This window comes from Indicator indicator, chromosome 8, assembly GCF_027791375.1.
Source record: "Indicator indicator isolate 239-I01 chromosome 8, UM_Iind_1.1, whole genome shotgun sequence".
NCBI classification, from domain to species: Eukaryota; Metazoa; Chordata; class Aves; order Piciformes; family Indicatoridae; genus Indicator; species Indicator indicator.
The window spans coordinates 32,064,556-32,083,696 of NC_072017.1; the positions used below are offsets into that span (position 1 = coordinate 32,064,556).

Below are 19,141 nucleotides of genomic sequence, written 5' to 3' on the forward strand. Positions count from 1 at the left end.
AAGGCATGCATATAGAGTGCAGGTGCATCACAGGCACTGTAAATAAGTATGGAAATAGAACCCATCTTCATGTGGGTAACTTCCAAGCCTTCACACCCTCAATTTCTGGAAATCAGTACTCAGAGCACCCTCCTGAATGTTTCTGTATGGGCAGAGAGGGAGCCAACAGTAGTGAACCTCTCAGCCTAGACAGGCACTGATTCATAGAAACATGGAATCACAGAATTGTCAGGGTTGAAAGGGACCTCAAGGATCAGCCAGGTCCAACCCCCCTGCCATGGGCAGGGACACCTCACACTACAGCAGGTTGCTCACAGCCACATCCAGCCTGGCTGCAAAAACCTCCAGGGATGAGGCTTCCACCACCTCCCTGGGCAACCTGTGCCAGGGTCTCACCACCCTCCTGGGGAAGAATTTCTTCCTAACACCCAATCTGAATCTACCCACATCGAGTTTTGCTCCATTCCCCCAGTCCTGTCACTACCTGACACCTTAAAAAGTCCCTCCCTAGATGTCTTGTAAGCCCCCTTCAGATACTGGAAGGCCACAAGAAGGTCCCCCAGTTGCATGTATCCCCGAATCTCCCTTCCTTCTGTGCAATGGGGACACCGAGGGTAGAGACCTGTGTTTTAAGTAGTGCCTGTGCTAAATCAAGGACTTTTCAGCTTCTCATGCCCTGCCAGTGAGAAGGCTGGAGGGGTACAAGAAGTTAGGAGGGTACACAGCCAGGGCAGCTGACCCAAACTGGCTAAAGGAATATTCCATGCAGTGTGAGATGTTGTTTCAGTATATAACCTTGGGGAAAAACTGCTCAAGAACTGGCTAGGCATAAGTCAGCAAGTGGAGAGCAAGTGTACTGTGTATTACTTCTTTTGAATATTCTAATCAGTTTGTTAATATTACTAGGGCCACGAAGATGATCAAAGGGCTGGTGCACTTCTCCTATGAAGAAAGACTGAGAGAGTTGGGGCTGTTCAGTCTGGAGAAGAGAAGGCTCCCAGGAGACCTTCTTGTGGCCTTGCAGGATCTGAAGGGGGCTCCAAGAAAGCTGGGGAGGGACTTTTTAGGCTCTCAGGGAGTGATAGGACTGGGAGGAATGAAGCAAAACTAGAAATGGGTAGATTCAGATTGGATGTTAGGAAGAAATTCTTCCCCATGAGGGTGGTGAGACACTGGCAGAGGTTGCCCAGGGAGGTGGTGGAAGCCTCATCCCTGGAGGTTTTTAAGGCCAGGCTGGATGAGGCTCTGGGCAACCTGCTGTAGTGTGAGGTATCCCTGCCCATGGCAGGGGGGTTGGAACTGGCTGATTTTTGAGGTCTCCTCCAGCCCTGACAATTCTGTGAATGTAAGCATTTTCAGTTCTCACAGACCCCATTTTTCTTATATTTCATACAAATCTTCATCTCAAAATCCTTAAATCAGCACTCCATTGTTTGCTTCATGTGGTAGTTTTAGGCTGTATCTTTAAAATTTTCCACAGATCATGAACCCACTTCATGAAAATGGCTGGGACCATACACCCCAGTAGTATGACTGTGAACAGACTTAACAAAAGGTAAACAAATTGCTCTCTTATTATGCAAACTTTTGTCATTAGGTTGTTCTCCGATGGTAAGAATTCAGTGACCAAAGCCAAGAAGGAAGATCACAGAAATCACAGAAACATTCAGTTGGAAAAGCCCCTCAGGATCACCAAATCCAACCATTAACCCTACTCTACAAGGTTCACCCCTAAACCATATCCCCAAGCACCACATCCAAACCACCTTGAAACACATGCAGGGTTGGTGCCCTTTTTCCTTGCCAGAATGACCTGGCTGATCTATTTAATCACTCAGCATAAGTGCTCTAAACAACTTATTTTGTAGCACTTCACTCAGTCAAATAAACTATTTATAAAGGTGAAACTAAAATCACTGCTCTGGCAGGACTGGAATTTATTTACCTTCCTGCAGAGGTGGATCCCTCACAGTCAGAGAGTTACCCTGCTCAAACATATCAGAGTATTGAAGCTATGGAGCTTGGTGCTGAAAAAAAATTAAGCAGCAATAGGCTATGCACATAAAGAATGACTTCAAATATCAAAGCTCTTGCTGAGAAAAATGTACTCTGTGCATCCTAATGGCTCAGAGATGATTGCATAATGGCACACTTCACCTGTAGCTTGTTTTCTATACAGAGAATCTGGAATCTTAACAAAGGAGAGAGGAGACATAGAGACATAAGAGATGGCTTAAAAGAGCAAACAGCTTTAACACCCAGCAATCCGTCACACTCTCAGAGCCTGCACCTGGATTTGCCTCAGCACTGCTTTGCCATAAATCGTGGCTGGCTGGTGATGTGCAATGACTGCATGAAGATCACAATTTCCCCACAAATACTGCCTTGAACGTTTCAGCTAAAGGCTTCCAGCTGTTTTTGCAGAACTTGAGGAAACAGAAGCCTTCTTAAATGAATGCAGATGAAGGCAACAGCCTAATGGAGACCAGTTTGCCTTAAAACTGATAGCAAGGTTGCATTGGTTTGCATCAGTTAGCTATGGATTGGTTTGCATCAATTCCACAGCAGGTTCTACCTCAACATGAGGAGGAACTTCTTCACTGTAATGGTCCCAGAGCACTGGAAGAGGCTGCCCAGAGAGGTTGTGGAGTCTCCTTCTCTGGAGACTTTCCATCCCCATCTGGATGCATTCCTGTGCAACCTGTGCTAGATTCTATGGTCCTGCTCTGGCAGAGGAGTTGGACTTGATGATCTCTGGTGGGCCCTTCCAACCCCTAACATCCTGTGATCCTATGATGATATCTAACCAGCAATAAGAAGTTGAGCTAAGATCTCAGCTCTCCAACTATTTTTAAAACTGATTTACACACAAAAATTACAAAGGGCTGTCTTCAGAGGGATTTCACTTTGAACTGGAATTAAAGAACACACATTCTGCTTGAGTATTATTTTCCTTTAGTGAGAACAAGGCAGGTTTGTTCTTCTCCCATTAACATTTCAAGGACTAAATTGTGTAAGATGCAGGGAACATCTCAAAGCTGAGTTCTTGGATGCTGGTGGAAAGCAAACCACACACCCTGGTCCTCGCTGGCATGGTGGAGGTGGGCAGTACAGCCCTGTGGGCTTGTCCCCTCCAGGGAAGGTAAAATAGCCCCACAGCTACTTGCTCCCCTGGCCATCCTTGGCCCCCAATTGTTATTGCTTTATGTAAGCCTTGAACTATTGCCATTTAACACTTCAGAACAGCACTGGATTGTTTGTTCTCAGCCTATATACAGTACAGAGACAAAGGAAAACTCACCCCCTCTCCCATTTTTCTATTTAATGAAGACTATTTTCTCGTCAATAGCATTTTTTTGCTAACAAGCACACGTTGCTCCAAAATGTGTTGTTCTCTGCCACACAGAAACCAGGTGCCTACTGTTGCTGCTTTCTTTTTTTTTTTTCCTGTGCAAAAGCAACCATCATGCTCCAGTGTAGCAGGACTCCAAAGAAAACCTCAGCACAAGCATATTTTTGTGTTCAGCCAGGGGCATCATCATTTCTGAACTCACATAGCCTAAGGTCTAAGAGCACAAACACAAGTGGAAGCATCTTGACTCAAGCCATCTCGACACTAAAGCAACCCTGAGCAGCAGCACCAAACAATCCTCTGTCAGCCTGGTGCTGTTTACAGGGAGTGGGAAGTAAAGAGGTCATCTGTATAGTGATGTTTAACAAGGACAAGTGCAGGGTCCTACATCTGGGGAGGAATAACAGCAGGCACCAGGACAGGTTAGAGGCTGCCCTGCTGGAAAGCAGCTCCACAGAGAAAGACCTTGGAGTGCTGGTGGGCAGCAAGTTCTGCATGGGACAGCAATGTGCCCTTGTGGCCAAGAGAGCCAATGGGAGCCTGGGGGGCAGCAAGAAAAGTGTGGCCAGCAGGGCTAGGGAGGTTCTGCTCCCCCTCTGCTCTGCCCTGCTGAGACCACAGCTGCAATCCTGTGTCCAGTTTGGGGCTCCCCAGGTCAAGAGAGACAGAGACCTGCTGGAGAGAGTCCAAGGGAGAGCCAGGAGGATGCTTAGGGGACTTGAGCATCTCCCCTGGGAAGAGAGACTGAGAGCCCTGGGGCTGTTTAGTCTGCACAAGAGAAGGCTGAGAGGGATCTGATCAATGTCTATCAATAGCTGAGGGGTGGGGGTCAAGGGGAGGGGCCAGGCTCTTTTTGGTGGTTCACAGTGATAAGACAAGGAACAATGGAGGCAAACTTGAACATAAAAGATTTCACCTCAACAGTGAGGGTGACAGAGCCCTGGAGCAGGCTGCCCAGGGGGGTTGTGGAGTCTCCTTCTCTGGAGACTTTCCAAACCCACCTGGATGCATTCCCGTGTGGACTACCCTAAGTGCTCCTGCTCTGGCAGGGGGTTTGGACCTGATGATCTCTTGAGGTCCCTTCCAACCTCTGATATACTGTGAGACTGTGATAGTAAAGCATGAGTATGAGCTCTTAACAGCTCCAGCTTTTGGGTCAAAGCCAAATCTTCCCTTCTTTTGGTTGAGGCATGTGCAAATGATAAAAGATGTTGATTTTTTTTTCCCCCCAAGGGCCAGGAGAAAAAAAAAGAAGGAGTACCAATGGTTCATGTCTTACTTAAACCTGCAGTCGAGACTTCACAAAGAAAATCTCTGCACTTTTTATTTCTGGTTCAGGGGATTTACATGCTCTTTCTAATGATCTGGGCCTTCAGCAGTTGGTAGTGCTTCCCAGTCCCCAGCTTAGTGCTCATGTAAAATTGAAGCACTTTGGAGGCAGTTTAGAGCCTCGAGATGAATTTCAATGTGCAGGGGAAAAAAAAAAAAAAGGAATAATGGTTGTTTAGCACTTCACTAGAAGAAGCTGAGGAAATTATGGGGAAAAAAAGAAAATAAATAAATTCAACAAAGTCTATTGAACTTCAAACATCTGTGAAGCCAACTGAGAGCATCTGAATTTTGAATAGAATGTTTACACTTCCTCTGAATCGTGTGTGTGTATGGGGGGGTGTGGGGGGTGGAGGCAGGGAAATGAACAATAAATGGATATGTGTGTAAATCTTTACATAAGAATATCCACCAAGATGGTCATAGTTTCACAGGATGTTAGGGTTTAGAAGGGACCTCCAGAGATCATCGAGTCCAACCCCCCTGCCAGAGCAGGACCACAGAATCCAGCACAGGTCACACAGGAACACATCCAGACAGGGCTGGAAAGGCTCCAGAGAAGGAGACTCCACAACCTCTCTGGGCAGCCTGCTCCAGGGCTCTGGGACCCTCACAGTCAAGAAGTTCTTCCTCACATTGAGGTGGAACCTCCTGTGCTGGAGTTTCCATCCATTGCCCCTTGTCCTGAGCAGAGTCTGTGCCCTCTCTCTTCACACCCAGCCCTCAGATATTTATAGACATTGATCAGATCCCCTCTCTATCTTCTCTCCTCCAGTCTGAACAGCCTGAGGGCTTTCAGTCTTTCCTCATAGGGCAGTGCTCCAGTCCCTTAATCATCCTTGTAGCCCTCTCTTGGACTCTCTCCAGCAGATCCCTGTCCCTCTTGAACTGGGGAGCCCAGAACTGGATGCAATATTCCAGGTGAGGCCTCACCAGGGCAGAGTAAAGGGGTAAGAGAACCTCCCTGGATCTGCTGGACATGCTCCTCTTGATGCAGTACTGGTGCAATTACACCAGCACAAGTTGGTTTAATATATATAAATGTGTGCAATGTATTGTTGATGGCTAGGGCACAATGAAAGGAGTCCCATACTGACTGCTTGAGAGAGGATCTGTAACTGGATGTGATAATTAGCAAATATTTTTTTTAGCTTTTCATGATGTTTGTTATTATTATTCCTTCCCAGATGCAGGACTCTGCACTTATCCTGGTTGAATCTTTATGCTCTTAACTTCCTGACATACACATGTAGGGTAAAAATCTGTACCTGCAGTATGTGCTCATGTACCACACCCACCCTCTGTGGTTTTGAGAAGCAGAGCCAAAGTGAAGACGACTTATTTGAGTGAGTTTGATGTGATGACACAGTTCAGCATCTGATGCAGCTATTGTGGGAGCAAGGGGGCCTTCCTCAGCAGTTGTTTTGCTGTTTTTCAGTCCACGATGTGCAGGAACAGCAGGTTGGGGGAGAAGTGTAAAAGCCCTGCTGGTTTTTAGCAGTTGTTGTTCTGCATGCTTGGGATGGCATTTCACAGCTGGCTTTGGTATCATGGAAAAAGAAAAAAGAAATAAAGAAAAAGAGGGAAAAGAGAAAAGAAAAGAAAAAGGCAAGTATCTGCTTTCAAAGCAGCTTTGCCCTGTGTGCTGTCAAGTGAAGTGACATTCTCCAGACAGAGATGAAGCTCTGGGATTTTACTGTCTGCTCTCCTGTCCAGTGTGTTTTCAGGGCTGTGCCAGGGCATCAACTTCAGAACAGCAGAGATTTTTTTTTTTTTCTTAGTTTGCAGCAAATAAAAGAAACACCACAGCAAGGTGTATGAAATGGCAGCCTGGTGATCACAGAAGTCCTTTTTTTTGTGTACATGTTTCTGGGTACAGCACAACTCCTGATCCCCATCCAGCTACAGTGAGGCACGAGGGATGTGAGCAAGCTGCTCTGCAGATCCATGAGACTTTGACATGAAAACAAGACATTTTTCTTTATGTAAGTAAATGCTGTCATCAATATCTCTGTAAGTTTGGCTGCCTTAATTTTTTTTTTCCTGGGTACCCACTCTGACTAAATTCCAGTACTGGTTTCCACCTCAGCTGAAGAACAAAAGGATTAAAACTAAACCCTAAAGAAATCCTGCCACCGTTCCAGGCAGCATTATTCTACAGGCCTGGCAATCAGCTTCAGAGGAGGGCACAGCAATCAGCTCAGGTGCAATGTCAGCACTCATTACAAAGACATCTTTATAAAAGTCATTGGGAAGCCAAAAACAACAATTAACCACCAAGATCCTCTCTAAACTCAAAACCTGGGAGCAAACTGTAGAAGAAGCTGTGTGGGCTTAAATATCAGTGTTCAGGGGGAAGAAGAAACACAGAAGAGACTGACAAAAGACTCCCTTTCTGCTCTCACAAAGTATGAAGAGGGATCTGGGTCGAGGCAATCCCAAGCACTGATATAAGCTGGGCAGGGACTGGCTGGAGAGCAGCCCTGAAGAAAAGGCCTTGGGGGTGCTGGGGGATGAGAAGCTCAACAGGAGCCAGCAGTGAGCACTTGCAGCCCAGAGAGCCAAGCAGAGCCTGGGCTGCAGCAAGAGAAGTGTGGCCAGCAGGGCCAGGGAGGGGATTCTCCCCCCTCTGCTCAGCTCACCTGGAGTCTCCAGTTCTGGAGCCTCTGTTACAAGAAGGATCTGGAGGTGCTGGAAGGTGTCCAGAGAAGGGCCATGAGGATGAGCAGAGGGCTGGAGCTGCTCTGCTCTGGAGACAGACTGAGAGAGTTGGGGCTGTTCAGTCTGGAGAAGAGAAGGCTCTGAGGAGACCTTTTCATGGCCTTCCAGAATCTTAAAGGGGCTACAAGAAATCTGGGGAGGGACTTTTCGGGGTGTCAGGGAGTGATAGGACTGCGGGGGATGGAGCAAAATTAGAAATGGGTAGATTCAGATTGGATGTTAGGAAGAAGTTTTTCACCATGAGGGTGGTGAGACACTATGATTCTATGATGAGAGATGAGAAACCATGAGGAACTGTGTAAGGTATTCCATGAAAACCTGAAGAGACAGAGCTGTATGTAAACTTGCAGGTATATAGCAGTCCTGCTGGTTCCTATCATAGAATCACAGAATTGTCAGGGTTGGAAGGGACCTCAAGGATCAGCCAGTTCCAACCCCCCTGCCATGGGCAGGGACACCTCACACTACAGCAGGTTGCTCACAGCCACATCCAGCCTGGCTGCAAAAACCTCCAGGGATGAGGCTTCCACCACCTCCCTGGGCAACCTCTGCCAGTGTCTCACCACTCTCATGGGGAAGAATTTCTTCCTAACATCCAATCTGAATCTACTCATTTCTAGCTTTGCTCCATTCCCCCCAGCCCTATCACTCCCTGACACCCTAAAATGTGTCCCCCCCCAGCTTTCTTGGAGCCCCCTTCAGATATTGGAAGGCCACAAGAAGGTCTCCTCAGAGCCTTCTCCTCTCCACATTGAACAACCCCATCTCTCTCAGCCTGTCCTCATAGGAGAGGTGCTCCAGCTTACTCATTCTCATATTTAATTACCTGAAAACCCCCTACATTTATAGGAAGCAAATGTTCCTGTGCTTGTTCTGCCTGGGTGCTACTGACTGCAGCACTTCAGTTTGACAAAGACACAACGCCTTGGCTCTGCTCTTTTCTGCCATTCCTGTATCCAGGGCAGTGGATGTAAGATGGAGGCTAACCTCTGGGACTCCCTTCCAAACCAACCTGGCATTTAATAGCCTTTCAGACACCACACCACCCTCACCACGGGGGCTTCAGATCCCACACAAAAGGCATTGGTTCCAAAGGAGCCATGGGACATGGATGGAAAAAGAAAGTATTGACATGGCTACTCTGAACCTGTGGTGGGTGGAATGATGTCAGAAGATAGTTTTAAGGGAATTCCTGGGAGTACAGGTGTGTAACAAAGGGCTTAATGAAGGAGAAACCTGCAGGGAGAGAAAGTGTAGGCTGGGATATTCAGAACAGTATCTTCAAATGCTTCAGATGAATGCAATAAGCATCCATACTCCTCTGATTATTATTTTAAATAACTTTGTTTCCTGTCTCAGATTTGTTTTTCTAGAAGCCCACAGGAAACCTTCAGGAGAATTAGGCAAACAGCTGCAGAGAGGAAGTTAATGTTGCAATAAGAAATGAATAAACATCTTAAAGCTTTTATCTTTTGGTCCCAAAGGTATATAACAGAGACAGTGAGTGATTTGCATGGATATACATGGTGAATCCATGGAAAATTTGGAATGGGCAAATGACTCTTCCCACAGGCCCATCATTACTCAGGAAGTGCATGAGCAGGATTAACTTGCAAGAAGAGTAGCTCCTTCTGGGCCTCCTTGTTAGCATCCCTGAACAGCCTGAAGGACAGAGCAAACTCCAAGGCTGGAAGAGTCCATCTCAGTCAGCTGAGCAGAATGAGAGCAGAGGGTTTGTGAAGTCTGCAGCTGCTGTCTGTAAATATGGCTGGGCAGACTCTCCCGTAGGGAAGGAAGAACAGCACTAGCACAGTATCACAGGACCACAGTACATTAGAGGTTGGAAGGGACCTCCAGAGATCATGAGGTCCACCCCCTCTGCCAAAGCAGGAGCACCCAGGGGAGTCCACACAGGAATGCATCCAGGTGGGGTTGAAATGTGTCGAGAGATGGAGACTCCACAACCTCTGGGCAGGGGGCAGCCTGTTCCAGGGCTCTGTCACCCTCAGTCTAAAGAAGTCTCTCCTCATGTGGAGCTGAAACCTCCTATGTTCAAGTTTGTCTCCATTGTTCCTTGGCTTATCACTGTGCACCACCCAAAAGAGCCTGGCCCCCTCCACCTGACAATCCCCCCTCAGCTATTGACAGACATTGATCAGATCCCCTCTCAGCCTTCTCTTCTCCACGCTAAACAGCCCCAGGGCTCTCAGGCTCTCTTCCCAGGGGAGATGCTCAAGTCCCCTAAGCATCCTCCTGGCTCTCCCTTGGACTCTCTCCAGCAGGTCTCTGTCTCTCTTGACCTGGGGAGCCCCAAACTGGACACAGGATTGCAGCTGTGGTCTCAGCAGGGCAGAGCAGAGGGGGAGCAGAACCTCCCTAGCCCTGCTGGCCACACTTTTCTTGCTGCCCCCCAGGATCCCATTGGCTCTCTTGGCCACAAGGGCACATTGCTGTCCCATGCAGAACTTGCACTAACAGAAGAATGGGCAAGTGTAAATGTCTGTGAACACGTAAAGATGTCTAGGAATAAGAGCTAGAAGCAGCCTTCCACACAGACTTGCAGTGACAACTCCCCCACATGCAACAGTTTGATTAAATAAGAAATTACTCCTATGTTAACACATGTATTATAAGTGAGTCTCAACTTAAAAACTTCAGTCTTCTATTCAAAAAGATAACCACCCTGGGTTTTGGGGTGTGGGTTTGTATTGCTCACAAGCAGATTGCCTCCTGGAAGCAAATGTTCTTATTCCCTATATAAAAAGGTTATGTTCCTTCTTTAAGTCAGGATTGACCTCTTGATTTCTCCATGCACTTCAACAAAAATCATCACCATTTTGAAGTTATAGCCTAGAAAATGGTGATCCTCTGCCTTTCTGTGCTTCTCAAGAGGCTTCCAAACAGGTTGTGTGAGGGTATTTTTATTTGGTTGGTTTGGGTTGTTTGGGGTTTTTTTGTGTTTGGTTGGTTTGGGGTTTTTTGTTTAGTGGCTTGGATTGTTTGGGGTTTTTTGTTTGGTTGATTTGGGGTTTTTTATTGTTTGGTTAGTTTGGATTGTTTGGATTCTTTTTGTTTGGTTGGTTTGGGGTTTTTTTGTGTTTGGTTGGTTTGGGAGTTTTTGCTTGGTTGGTTTGGGGTTTTTTTTGCTTGGTTGCTTTGGGTTGTTTGGGTTCTTATTGTTTGGTTGGTTTGGGTTGTTTAGGGTTATTTTTGTTTGGATGGGGTTCTTTTTTTTTTTTTTGTTTAGGTGGTTTGGGGTTTTTGTTTGGTTAATTTGGGTTGTTTGGGGTTTTTTGTTTGGTTGGTTTGGGTTGTTTGTCTTTTTTGTTCGGTTGATTTAGTTTGGGTTTTTTTGGTTGGTTTGAGTTGTTTGTCTTTTTTGTTTAGGTGGTTTGGGTTGTTTGAGTTCTTTTTGCTTGGTTGGTTTGGATTGTTTGGGGTTTTTTGCTGGGTTGTTTTGGGTTGTTTGAGTTTTTTTATTGGGTTGGTTTGAGTTTTTTGTTTGGTTTGGGTTGTTTGGGGTTTTTTTGCTGGGTTGGTTTAGGTTGTTTGGGGGTTTTTTGTTTGGTTCATTTGGGTTGCTTGGGTTTTTTTGGTTGGTTGGTTTGGGTTGTTTGGGTATTTTTTGGCTGGTTGGTTTAGGTTGCTTGGATTTTTTGGTTGGTTAGTTTGGGTTCTTTGGTTGGGTTTGGTTTGGTTTTGTTCATTTTTTTTTTTGTGTGCGTGGGTTTTTTTTCCCCCTTATCAAAATACCATAATAATTCAAGATAAAAGTGGAAACTTTTGCTTACTTGCAGCAACTTTCTTGTCAGGTATTCCCTTGACATGAGTGTGCTGGGGACTACGTTCCCAACAGCTGATTTTGGAGAATGCAAACTGCAAGAAGAGAGAACTTCTCTTGCCAACAGTGATGACCACAGGGCTCCTCTTCCCTGGGAGAGCTGCCCAGCAGGCTACAAGGAGTGACAGGCAACCACAAGACAGCCCCAGTGACACAAAAGACTGCAATCCAAATGTCAATAGGAAAAAAAGTGTGGGTTTGTTCATATACTTTTTTTTTAAGTAAATAGCCTGCATTTCCCTGGAGAATTCCAGTTCTTTGCAAAAATATAGTTGCCCTCTTCCTTCTGCACCAGTTTGTTTCACCATAATTCCAAAGATAGGATACACTTTGAATTAAGAAAATGGACAGCTGCTTTCCTGGAGATACTCAAAGTGAGGCTCAATGAGGCCCTGGGCAACCTGATCTAGTTGGGGATGTCCCTGCTGACTGCAGGGAGGTTGGACTGGATGACTTTTGAAGGTCCCTTCCAGCCTGGACCATTCTGTGATTCTATGACCAATTCTAACCCACATCTCAAAACCATTAATGGAAGCGTTTGGGAAGAGATACACAATGAAATGAGTTGGATTAGGGCAGAGTACTGGAGCTAAAAACCTGGCAATCTGTTGGTGAGAAGTAATTATTTTGAATCAAGTGTTTGTAATGGATTTGATCCAATGACAGAAAATGAAATGACTTGTGACATCAGTGGAATGAAAGCAATCCTTATTTATGATATGTGGCTGCCCTACTAACATAAACCTGAGGTATGCCACCCCAGAGAGGCAAAGTATAAGCAGGATAAGTGTAACTGCAGCATTTAACATCAATTGTCACCTTCTAAGCGAAGTAAAAGGGATATTGGTCATGTTTGTTCACAAAAATAGCTTTTGTTTCCTTATCTGTTGGACTCCTGAAAAAATAATACAGAGAATTGCAAGGCTACAGCAGGTCAAGAAGCAAAAAGGGATTAAGGAAGGAAGATATGCAGAAGGAGAAAGCAGTAGGAAAGCAAAGAAAGATCTGTGGGTTGGAGAAAACAAGTAAAACACTACCTCTTCACATTCCTCTCCCTGAGCTGTGCTTACTCAGGGTAAGGAGGCACTTGAATTTTGTATTTGGGTTCCTAAATTAAGTTCTTCAGCACTGGTATTCAAAAAAGTGATTAACAACTCCACCTGCTCCTTAGCAGAGCTCCCCTCAGGGTGCCCTTTGATCTTGCTCAGATGAGCCTGTTCATTTGCACAGAATCCCAGAACGATCTGGGTTGGAAGGGACCTCCAAAGGTCATCCAGTCCAACCCCCTCTGCAGTCAGCAGGGACATCCCCAACTAGATCAGGTTGCCCAGAACCCTGTCCAGCCTCACCTTCAGTATCTCCAGGGACAGGGCACCAGCCACCTCCCTGGGAAACCTCTTCCAGTGTTCCACCACCCTCATGGTAAAGAACTTGTTCCTAACATCCAACCTAAATCTGTTCTTCTCTCACTTGAAGCCATTGTCCCTCGTCCTGTCCCTGCAGCCCTTTGCAAACAGTCTCTCTGCAGCCTTCCTGTAACCCCCTTCAGGTCCTGGCAGGCTGCTATTAGGTCTCCCTGGAGCCTCCTCTTCTCCAGGCTGAACACCCCCAGGCTCCCTGTCCTCATAGCAGAGCTGCTCCAACCCCCTGAGCATTTTCATGGCCCTCCTCCAGACCTGCTCCACCAGGTCCCTTTTGCATTAGAATAATGGAATTGTTAGGGTTGGAAGGGACCTCAAGGATCATCCAGTTGCAACCCCCTCTCCCATGAGGCATCAGGCCAGGGTCAAGAGGACTTGTTTTGTCCTGCTGCTATTTGGAAACACAGAGGAGGTCATCAGCAAACTCCCTCAGCCCTCCTCTCCCTATGCTTCCCAGCAAAAGAAGACAGAAAGTGTAGGCAAACAATAACACTGGCTGAACTGCCCAATATGTCTATTCAATTAGCACTTAGAAGAGTCCCAAATGTGGTTTGCTCCTTGCTTGAAGGAGAGAGAACAACATGGCAGTGGCATAGCAGAGTGCAAGAGGGATTCTATAGATCATTTCACCTTAACAGTCATGGAGAAACTATTACAATGCATACCCAAATGGAAAAGACAAAACCAAAGTCCTTATGGAATCATAGAATCAGTCAGGCTTGGAAGGGACCACGAGGCTCAGCCAGTTCCAACCCCCCTGCCATGGGCAGGGACACCTCACACTACAGCAGGATGCCAGAGCCTCATCCAGCCTGGCCTTAAACACCTCCAGGGATGAAGCCTCAACCACCTCCCTGGACAACCCATTCCAGGCTCTCACCACTCTCATGGGGAAGAACTTCTTCCTCACATCCAGCCTGAGTTCTGTTTTTCCTCTGTTGTACATCACTGGGACATGGAGTTTGGTTTAGCAGCATTTAATCCCTCTGGATAAATGAAAGAGGTGCAGGACACTGCTTTCCTATACATCCACAACTCTCTTACAACTGGTGTGTGTGTGTCTGAAAATGTCTCCATAAAAAGCACTCATGCAAAACAAGGTGCTTGCCATGGTCTCTTTCAGAGGGAGAGTAATCTGGAAAATGTTAACAAATTGCTCTAAAAATTATTGAGGCTATCAAGCTTCCTGCCCTGTGAAAACAGATTTTTTTTTTTTCTTGCCCCTAGAAGCATCATTTCTGCAGGGTTCCTTTTACTTTCCCTGCTGTTATCTTTTATGACAGTTAGGCATAAAATAAAATGTGTTCCCTCAAAAGAACTTTAATCTTTGTTTTTTTGTTGTTTGGTTTTTTTTTTTTCCAAACCAGTGTTCTTCTTCTTCTTCATATATATTTGCCCACAGAAAAATATCCAAGTAAAAACATTAAAAAAAAAAAAGACCATACCTGGCTTTGCATTTCATGTACATGGGAAATAAAAAAGTCTCAGATTCCAGGGAATCTGAAAATTAAAACCCAGAATGTAATCATCTTTGTAAAGCTTCTGGCTTCTCAGACTCAATCATTGGGATTTTTTTTTTCCTAGGCTCTCTCTTCAGGCTAATTTAATCAAATAAAGTGATACTAGAACACCCTGTCACTGTTACTGTTCTCTTCCTCTCCAACCAGAAGGCAACAACTCCCACAGAGTCCCAGTGCATGTTCTTCACAGCAATGCTTTACCTACTGTTTAAAAATATCCCACAGTGCAAAGTGCATGCAACTGTAACTCTTAATTTTGTACTTTCTCTCCATTACAAAATAAAGAAAACACCCCAGAGGAAAAGGAGATCAATATTTGCTTTCCTCTCTTAAAAACTAACCTTTTCACTACGTTCTGTATTTCTCACAGACTCATAGAATGGTTTGGGTTGGAAGGGACCTTAAAGATCACCTAGTTCTAACCCTCTCTGCCATGGGCAGGGACACCTTCCACTAGACCAGGTTGCTCAAGGCCTCATTAAGCCTCATCAAGCTTCAACCCATTCCCTCTCATCCTATCACTACAAGCCCTTGGGAAAAAATCCCTTCCTGGATGTTTTGTAGTCTCCCTTCAGGTCCTGGCAGACTGCTATTAGGTTTCCCCAGAGCCTCCTCTTCTCCAGGCTGAACACCCCCAGCTCCCTCAGCCTGTCCAACCAGCAGAGCTGCTCCAACCCTCTGATCATTTTCATGGCCCTTTTCTGGGCTTGCTCCATCAAGTCCATTTTGCATTAGGTGAGGCATCAGGCCAGGCTCAGGACTACTTGTTTTGTCTTGCTGCTATTTGGGAGCACAGAGGAAAAAAAGATCCCTTCCTGTTTTTTTTGTAGGCCCCCTTCAGGTACTGGAAGGCTGCTGAAAGGTCTCCCCAGAGCCTTCTCTTCTCCAGGCAACTTTCTTCAATTAGAGTTTGGCTGCACTCTCATTCTATCTCCTGTGCCCATGTAATTGCTGTGCTGTTGTCTCTGGTTTTCTCAATGACAGAAACAAATTTGTCCTGTAAGAAGAGTTAATCATCTCTACACAGGTTTCATTCCCGGGCACAGGCTCACAGTCCATGAGTACATAATCTGTTGCAAATCAAACCCCATTTCTCTCTTTCATGCATTATTTCCAATCTCAAGATGATGCACTGCTAGCATCACACCTGTATTTTAAGTCTCCTTTCCTCCTGATTACCCCTCCTTTAGAAAAGAAAGCACAAGTGACCTTTCCTTTTTTTGTTTTCTTCTTTTTTTTCCCTGTTCATCTCATATATTTGATTGTCTGGTTGCCTTGTTTTACTTTGCTTTGGTTTTCAACCTAAAGAACTCAGAAGAGAATGTTAGGCTCAAAACCAGCAGAAGAAAGCTGTTTGTTGTATTTAAGTGACACAGACTTAAAGAATGGCCAAACACCAGGAAAGAGGAACACAGGCAGTTTGCAGTTGCTAGGATAACACAACTGACCCAACAGAAACACTGTGTCACAGAGGTCCTTTTGAGCCCTGGGTTAGACCCAGCCTGCTTGGTGGACAATTTCTCCAGCCTCTCTAACTGCAAACCTGAAGGCAGCAGCAGTGTAGACTTGGGATGTCATCCTCATGCCACCCTCTGAGCAGCTCAGGCACTATGGCTGTGCCCTAGGTTGCAATTACAGAATCACAGAATCAGAGAAGTAACCAGGTTGGAAAAGACCCCAGAGATCATCAAATCCAACCTATCACCCAGCACCATCTAATCAACTAAACCATGGCACTGAGTGCCTCATCCAGGCTGGTTTTAAACACTTTCAGGGATGGTGACTCCACCACCTCCCTGGGCAGCACATTCCAATGGCCAGTCTCTCTTTCTGGGAAGAATTTCTTCCTCACCTCAAGCCTAAACCTCCCCTGGCACAGCTTGAGACTGTGTCCTCTTGTTCTGTCACCGCTTGCCTGGGAGAAGAGCCCAACCCCCACCTGGCTACAACCTCCCTTCAGGGAGTTGTAGACAGCAATGAGGTCTGCCCTGAGCCTCCTCTTCTCCAGGCTAAACCCCCCCAGCTCCCTCAGCCTCTCCTCACAGGACTGTGCTCCAAACCCCTCCCCAGCTTTGTTGCCCTTCTCTGGAAACGTTTCAGCATCTCAACATCTTTCTTAAACTGAGGAGCCCAGAAGTGGACACAGGACTCAAGGTGTGGTCTAAGCAGTGCTGAGCACAGGGCAGAATGACTTCCCTGCTCCTGCTGGCCACACTATTCCTGATGCAGGCCAGGATGCCATTGGCCTTCTTGGCCACCTGGGCACACTGCTGGCTCATGTTCACCCTACTGTCAACCAGGCCATTCCAATTCTCAGCCCTGCACGACACCAGGCAGACTCACCAGAGGTTTCATCTACTCGCTCATCCACCACGTGGTCCTTCTGATGAACCCATTCGCTGTTGCACTTAAAATAGATCTGTGTGGCTGGGCTGGCTTTGCAGTACAGGTTCACAGGCTTGTTCTTCACAATGTAAGCCTCTTCAGGCTCGATGAGGAAGTGGGGCAAGGGCTCGGGGGGATCCGACGGAAAACTTTCTGGAAGCTCATGGAAGAAATCATCGTCTGTAGAGAAGAGACAAAAGAGAACAAATAAAGCAACCGAAATTCAACTTGGCAAAGACTTGAAAGCCCTTTCTGAACCTTTCAAAAGGAGTGGCAATTTTTCAAATAATATGTTAGCTTAGAAGCATTCCTAGAGTGAGGCCTAAATGCTCTGCTGCTTTCAGACTAAGAAGAAATCATTCTTTGCCTCCTGAGCTCTCTCTGCTCTATGTGATGCGACAGAGATGTGCACATTCAGGTGACTGGGAACAGTTCCTTTGTTATCCTCACTGGCAGTGAGCAACAAAGCTTGGGAGAGGAGCCTGGAAAACCATACAAAGAAATAACAGAAACTTTTGGAGCCTTCAAGGTCACACTTTTCAAGAACTACCTTATCACACTGTCTAATCCACAGCAGGCACATTGGCTGAGGCTGCTACAAATAGGAAACAGCACCTGGTGTTTCAGATGAGCAATTTGAAATCTGCTTGAAGGGCAAAAGACTAAATGCAAGCCTGGGAGAAGAGAAATGCAAGTCTGTAGAAGAGAAGATTTAGAGGGGATTTAATCAATGTTTATAAATATCTGAGGGCTGGGGGTCAAGAAGGAGGGCGTAAGCTCTGCTCAGTTGCACCCAGTGATAGGACAAGGAGCAATGGATATAAACTACAGCACAGGAGGTTCCACCTCAACCCCTTAATCATCTTTGTAGCTCTCCATTGGACACTCTCCAGTAGATCTTTGTCCCTCTTGAACTGGGGAGCCTAAAACTGGATGCAATATTCCAGGTGAATGTGGAATAGAGTGGAGAATAACCCTCTTCCCACCCACTCCCGTCCTGCCATCAGTGTGCAAGAACATCCAAGTGGCTCCCAGCAGCTAAGGGCTGGTAGGGGAACCAACTAGGGACAGATCCACCCGCAGCAAGCTGAAGGCCATATTTAATCCTTGCCTTTCTGTCTCTGAAGCAGTTGTCGTTATACAGAGTGACTGACGTTGCTGATGATCAATAAAACAGCACAGAACATCAAACTAAACACACTGAGGGAGGCCAGCTATTTCCTCCCTGCCCATCTTCATGAAGATAAAATGTCAGGCAGCTACCTTCCCATACTAAAGACATGCCTCTGCACATCGTGTCCAGAATGACAAGGGGCATGAAAGGCTCTCTCCTTCCAGCCATTGCTTTTGCAGAAAGAGAAGAACGGTAGCAGAGGAATGAGACAAAGGCTAGAAGGTGGTATGGTACCCACTCACATAGCTATATGGACTTGAAGTTGTTATCAGTGATGAGAATACCTCCCACAAAAAAAAGATTTTATGAATTTCTTGAGCATTTTATGAAGACAGTTAACTCTTCCCCCTCCCGCTCTCCTCCACTGATGGGTAATCAACCAAAGGGAACTGGGGGGTAGAGCTTTACTTGAGATACACAATGATTTACTCCTCTATTGCAGAGAAAGTCTGCACCCCACCCCAGAACAAGGAACTTTACAAACTACAGTTCTGGAGCCCCTACTACAGGAAGGATCTGGAGGTGCTGGAGCGTGTCCAGAGAAGGGCCACGAACATGATCAGAGGGCTGGAGCTGCTCTGCTATGGAGACAGACTGAGAGAGTTGGGGCTGTTCAGTCTGGAGAAGAGAAGGCTCCCAGGACACCTTATTGTGGCCTTCCAGTATCTTAAGGGGGCTACAAGAAAGCTGGAAAGGGACCTTTTAGGGTGTCAGGGAGCAATAGGACTGGGGGGGATGGAGGAAAACTAGCAATGGGGAGATTCAGATTGGATGTTAGGAAGAAATTCTTCCCCATGCGGGTGGTGAGACACTGGAACAGTTTGCCCGGGGAAGTGGTGGAAGCCTCATCCCTGGAGGTTTTTGCAGCCAGGCTGGATGTGGCTGTGAGCAACCTGCTGTAGTGTGAGGTGTCCCTGCCCATGGCAGGGGGGGTGGAACTGGCTGATCCTTGAGGTCCTTTCCAACCCTGACAATTCTGTGATTCTGCAAGCCTCACAAATCCCATCACCACCCTCTGCCGTCATGCAGCAAGCATTGCTCAGAACAGTGTAGGATACAGGGTAGTCTAAACCAATACAGTTCAGCCATTATTTAGATTTATTTCTTTTTTTTTTTTTTCATATTCATTTAGAAACATTCCTGATTTTTCAGGTGTCTCATTTTAATGAGAGCAACAGGCCTGACCGGCTACCCTGTAAGCTAACAGAACTGAAGTGGTTCAAAGGATAGAATAAAGAGCCACTAAATAAGGCCTGGCGTTCTTCTACCAGAAAGAAAATCTGTGACATTCTCTACTAATTCAGTTTCCATCACTAGTTAGTCAGTTTTAAGCAGCCTGTGGACCTGGTGCTTAGGTTTAGTGTTGACCCTTCAGTGTTGGGTCAAAGTTTGGGCTGG

The 19,141-nt window shown here is 46.2% G+C and overlaps 1 protein-coding gene across 1 annotated transcript in view; it reads right to left on the bottom strand.

The window, feature by feature from the left end:
• UNC5C (unc-5 netrin receptor C) overlaps positions 1 to 19,141 on the bottom strand; it is a 358,875-nt gene that overhangs the window by 110,840 nt on the left and 228,894 nt on the right. Inside the window, exon 2 of the mRNA XM_054382839.1 lies at positions 16,528 to 16,749. Coding sequence (XP_054238814.1) covers positions 16,528 to 16,749 — 222 coding nt within the window. The remainder of the gene's footprint in view (positions 1 to 16,527; positions 16,750 to 19,141) is intronic.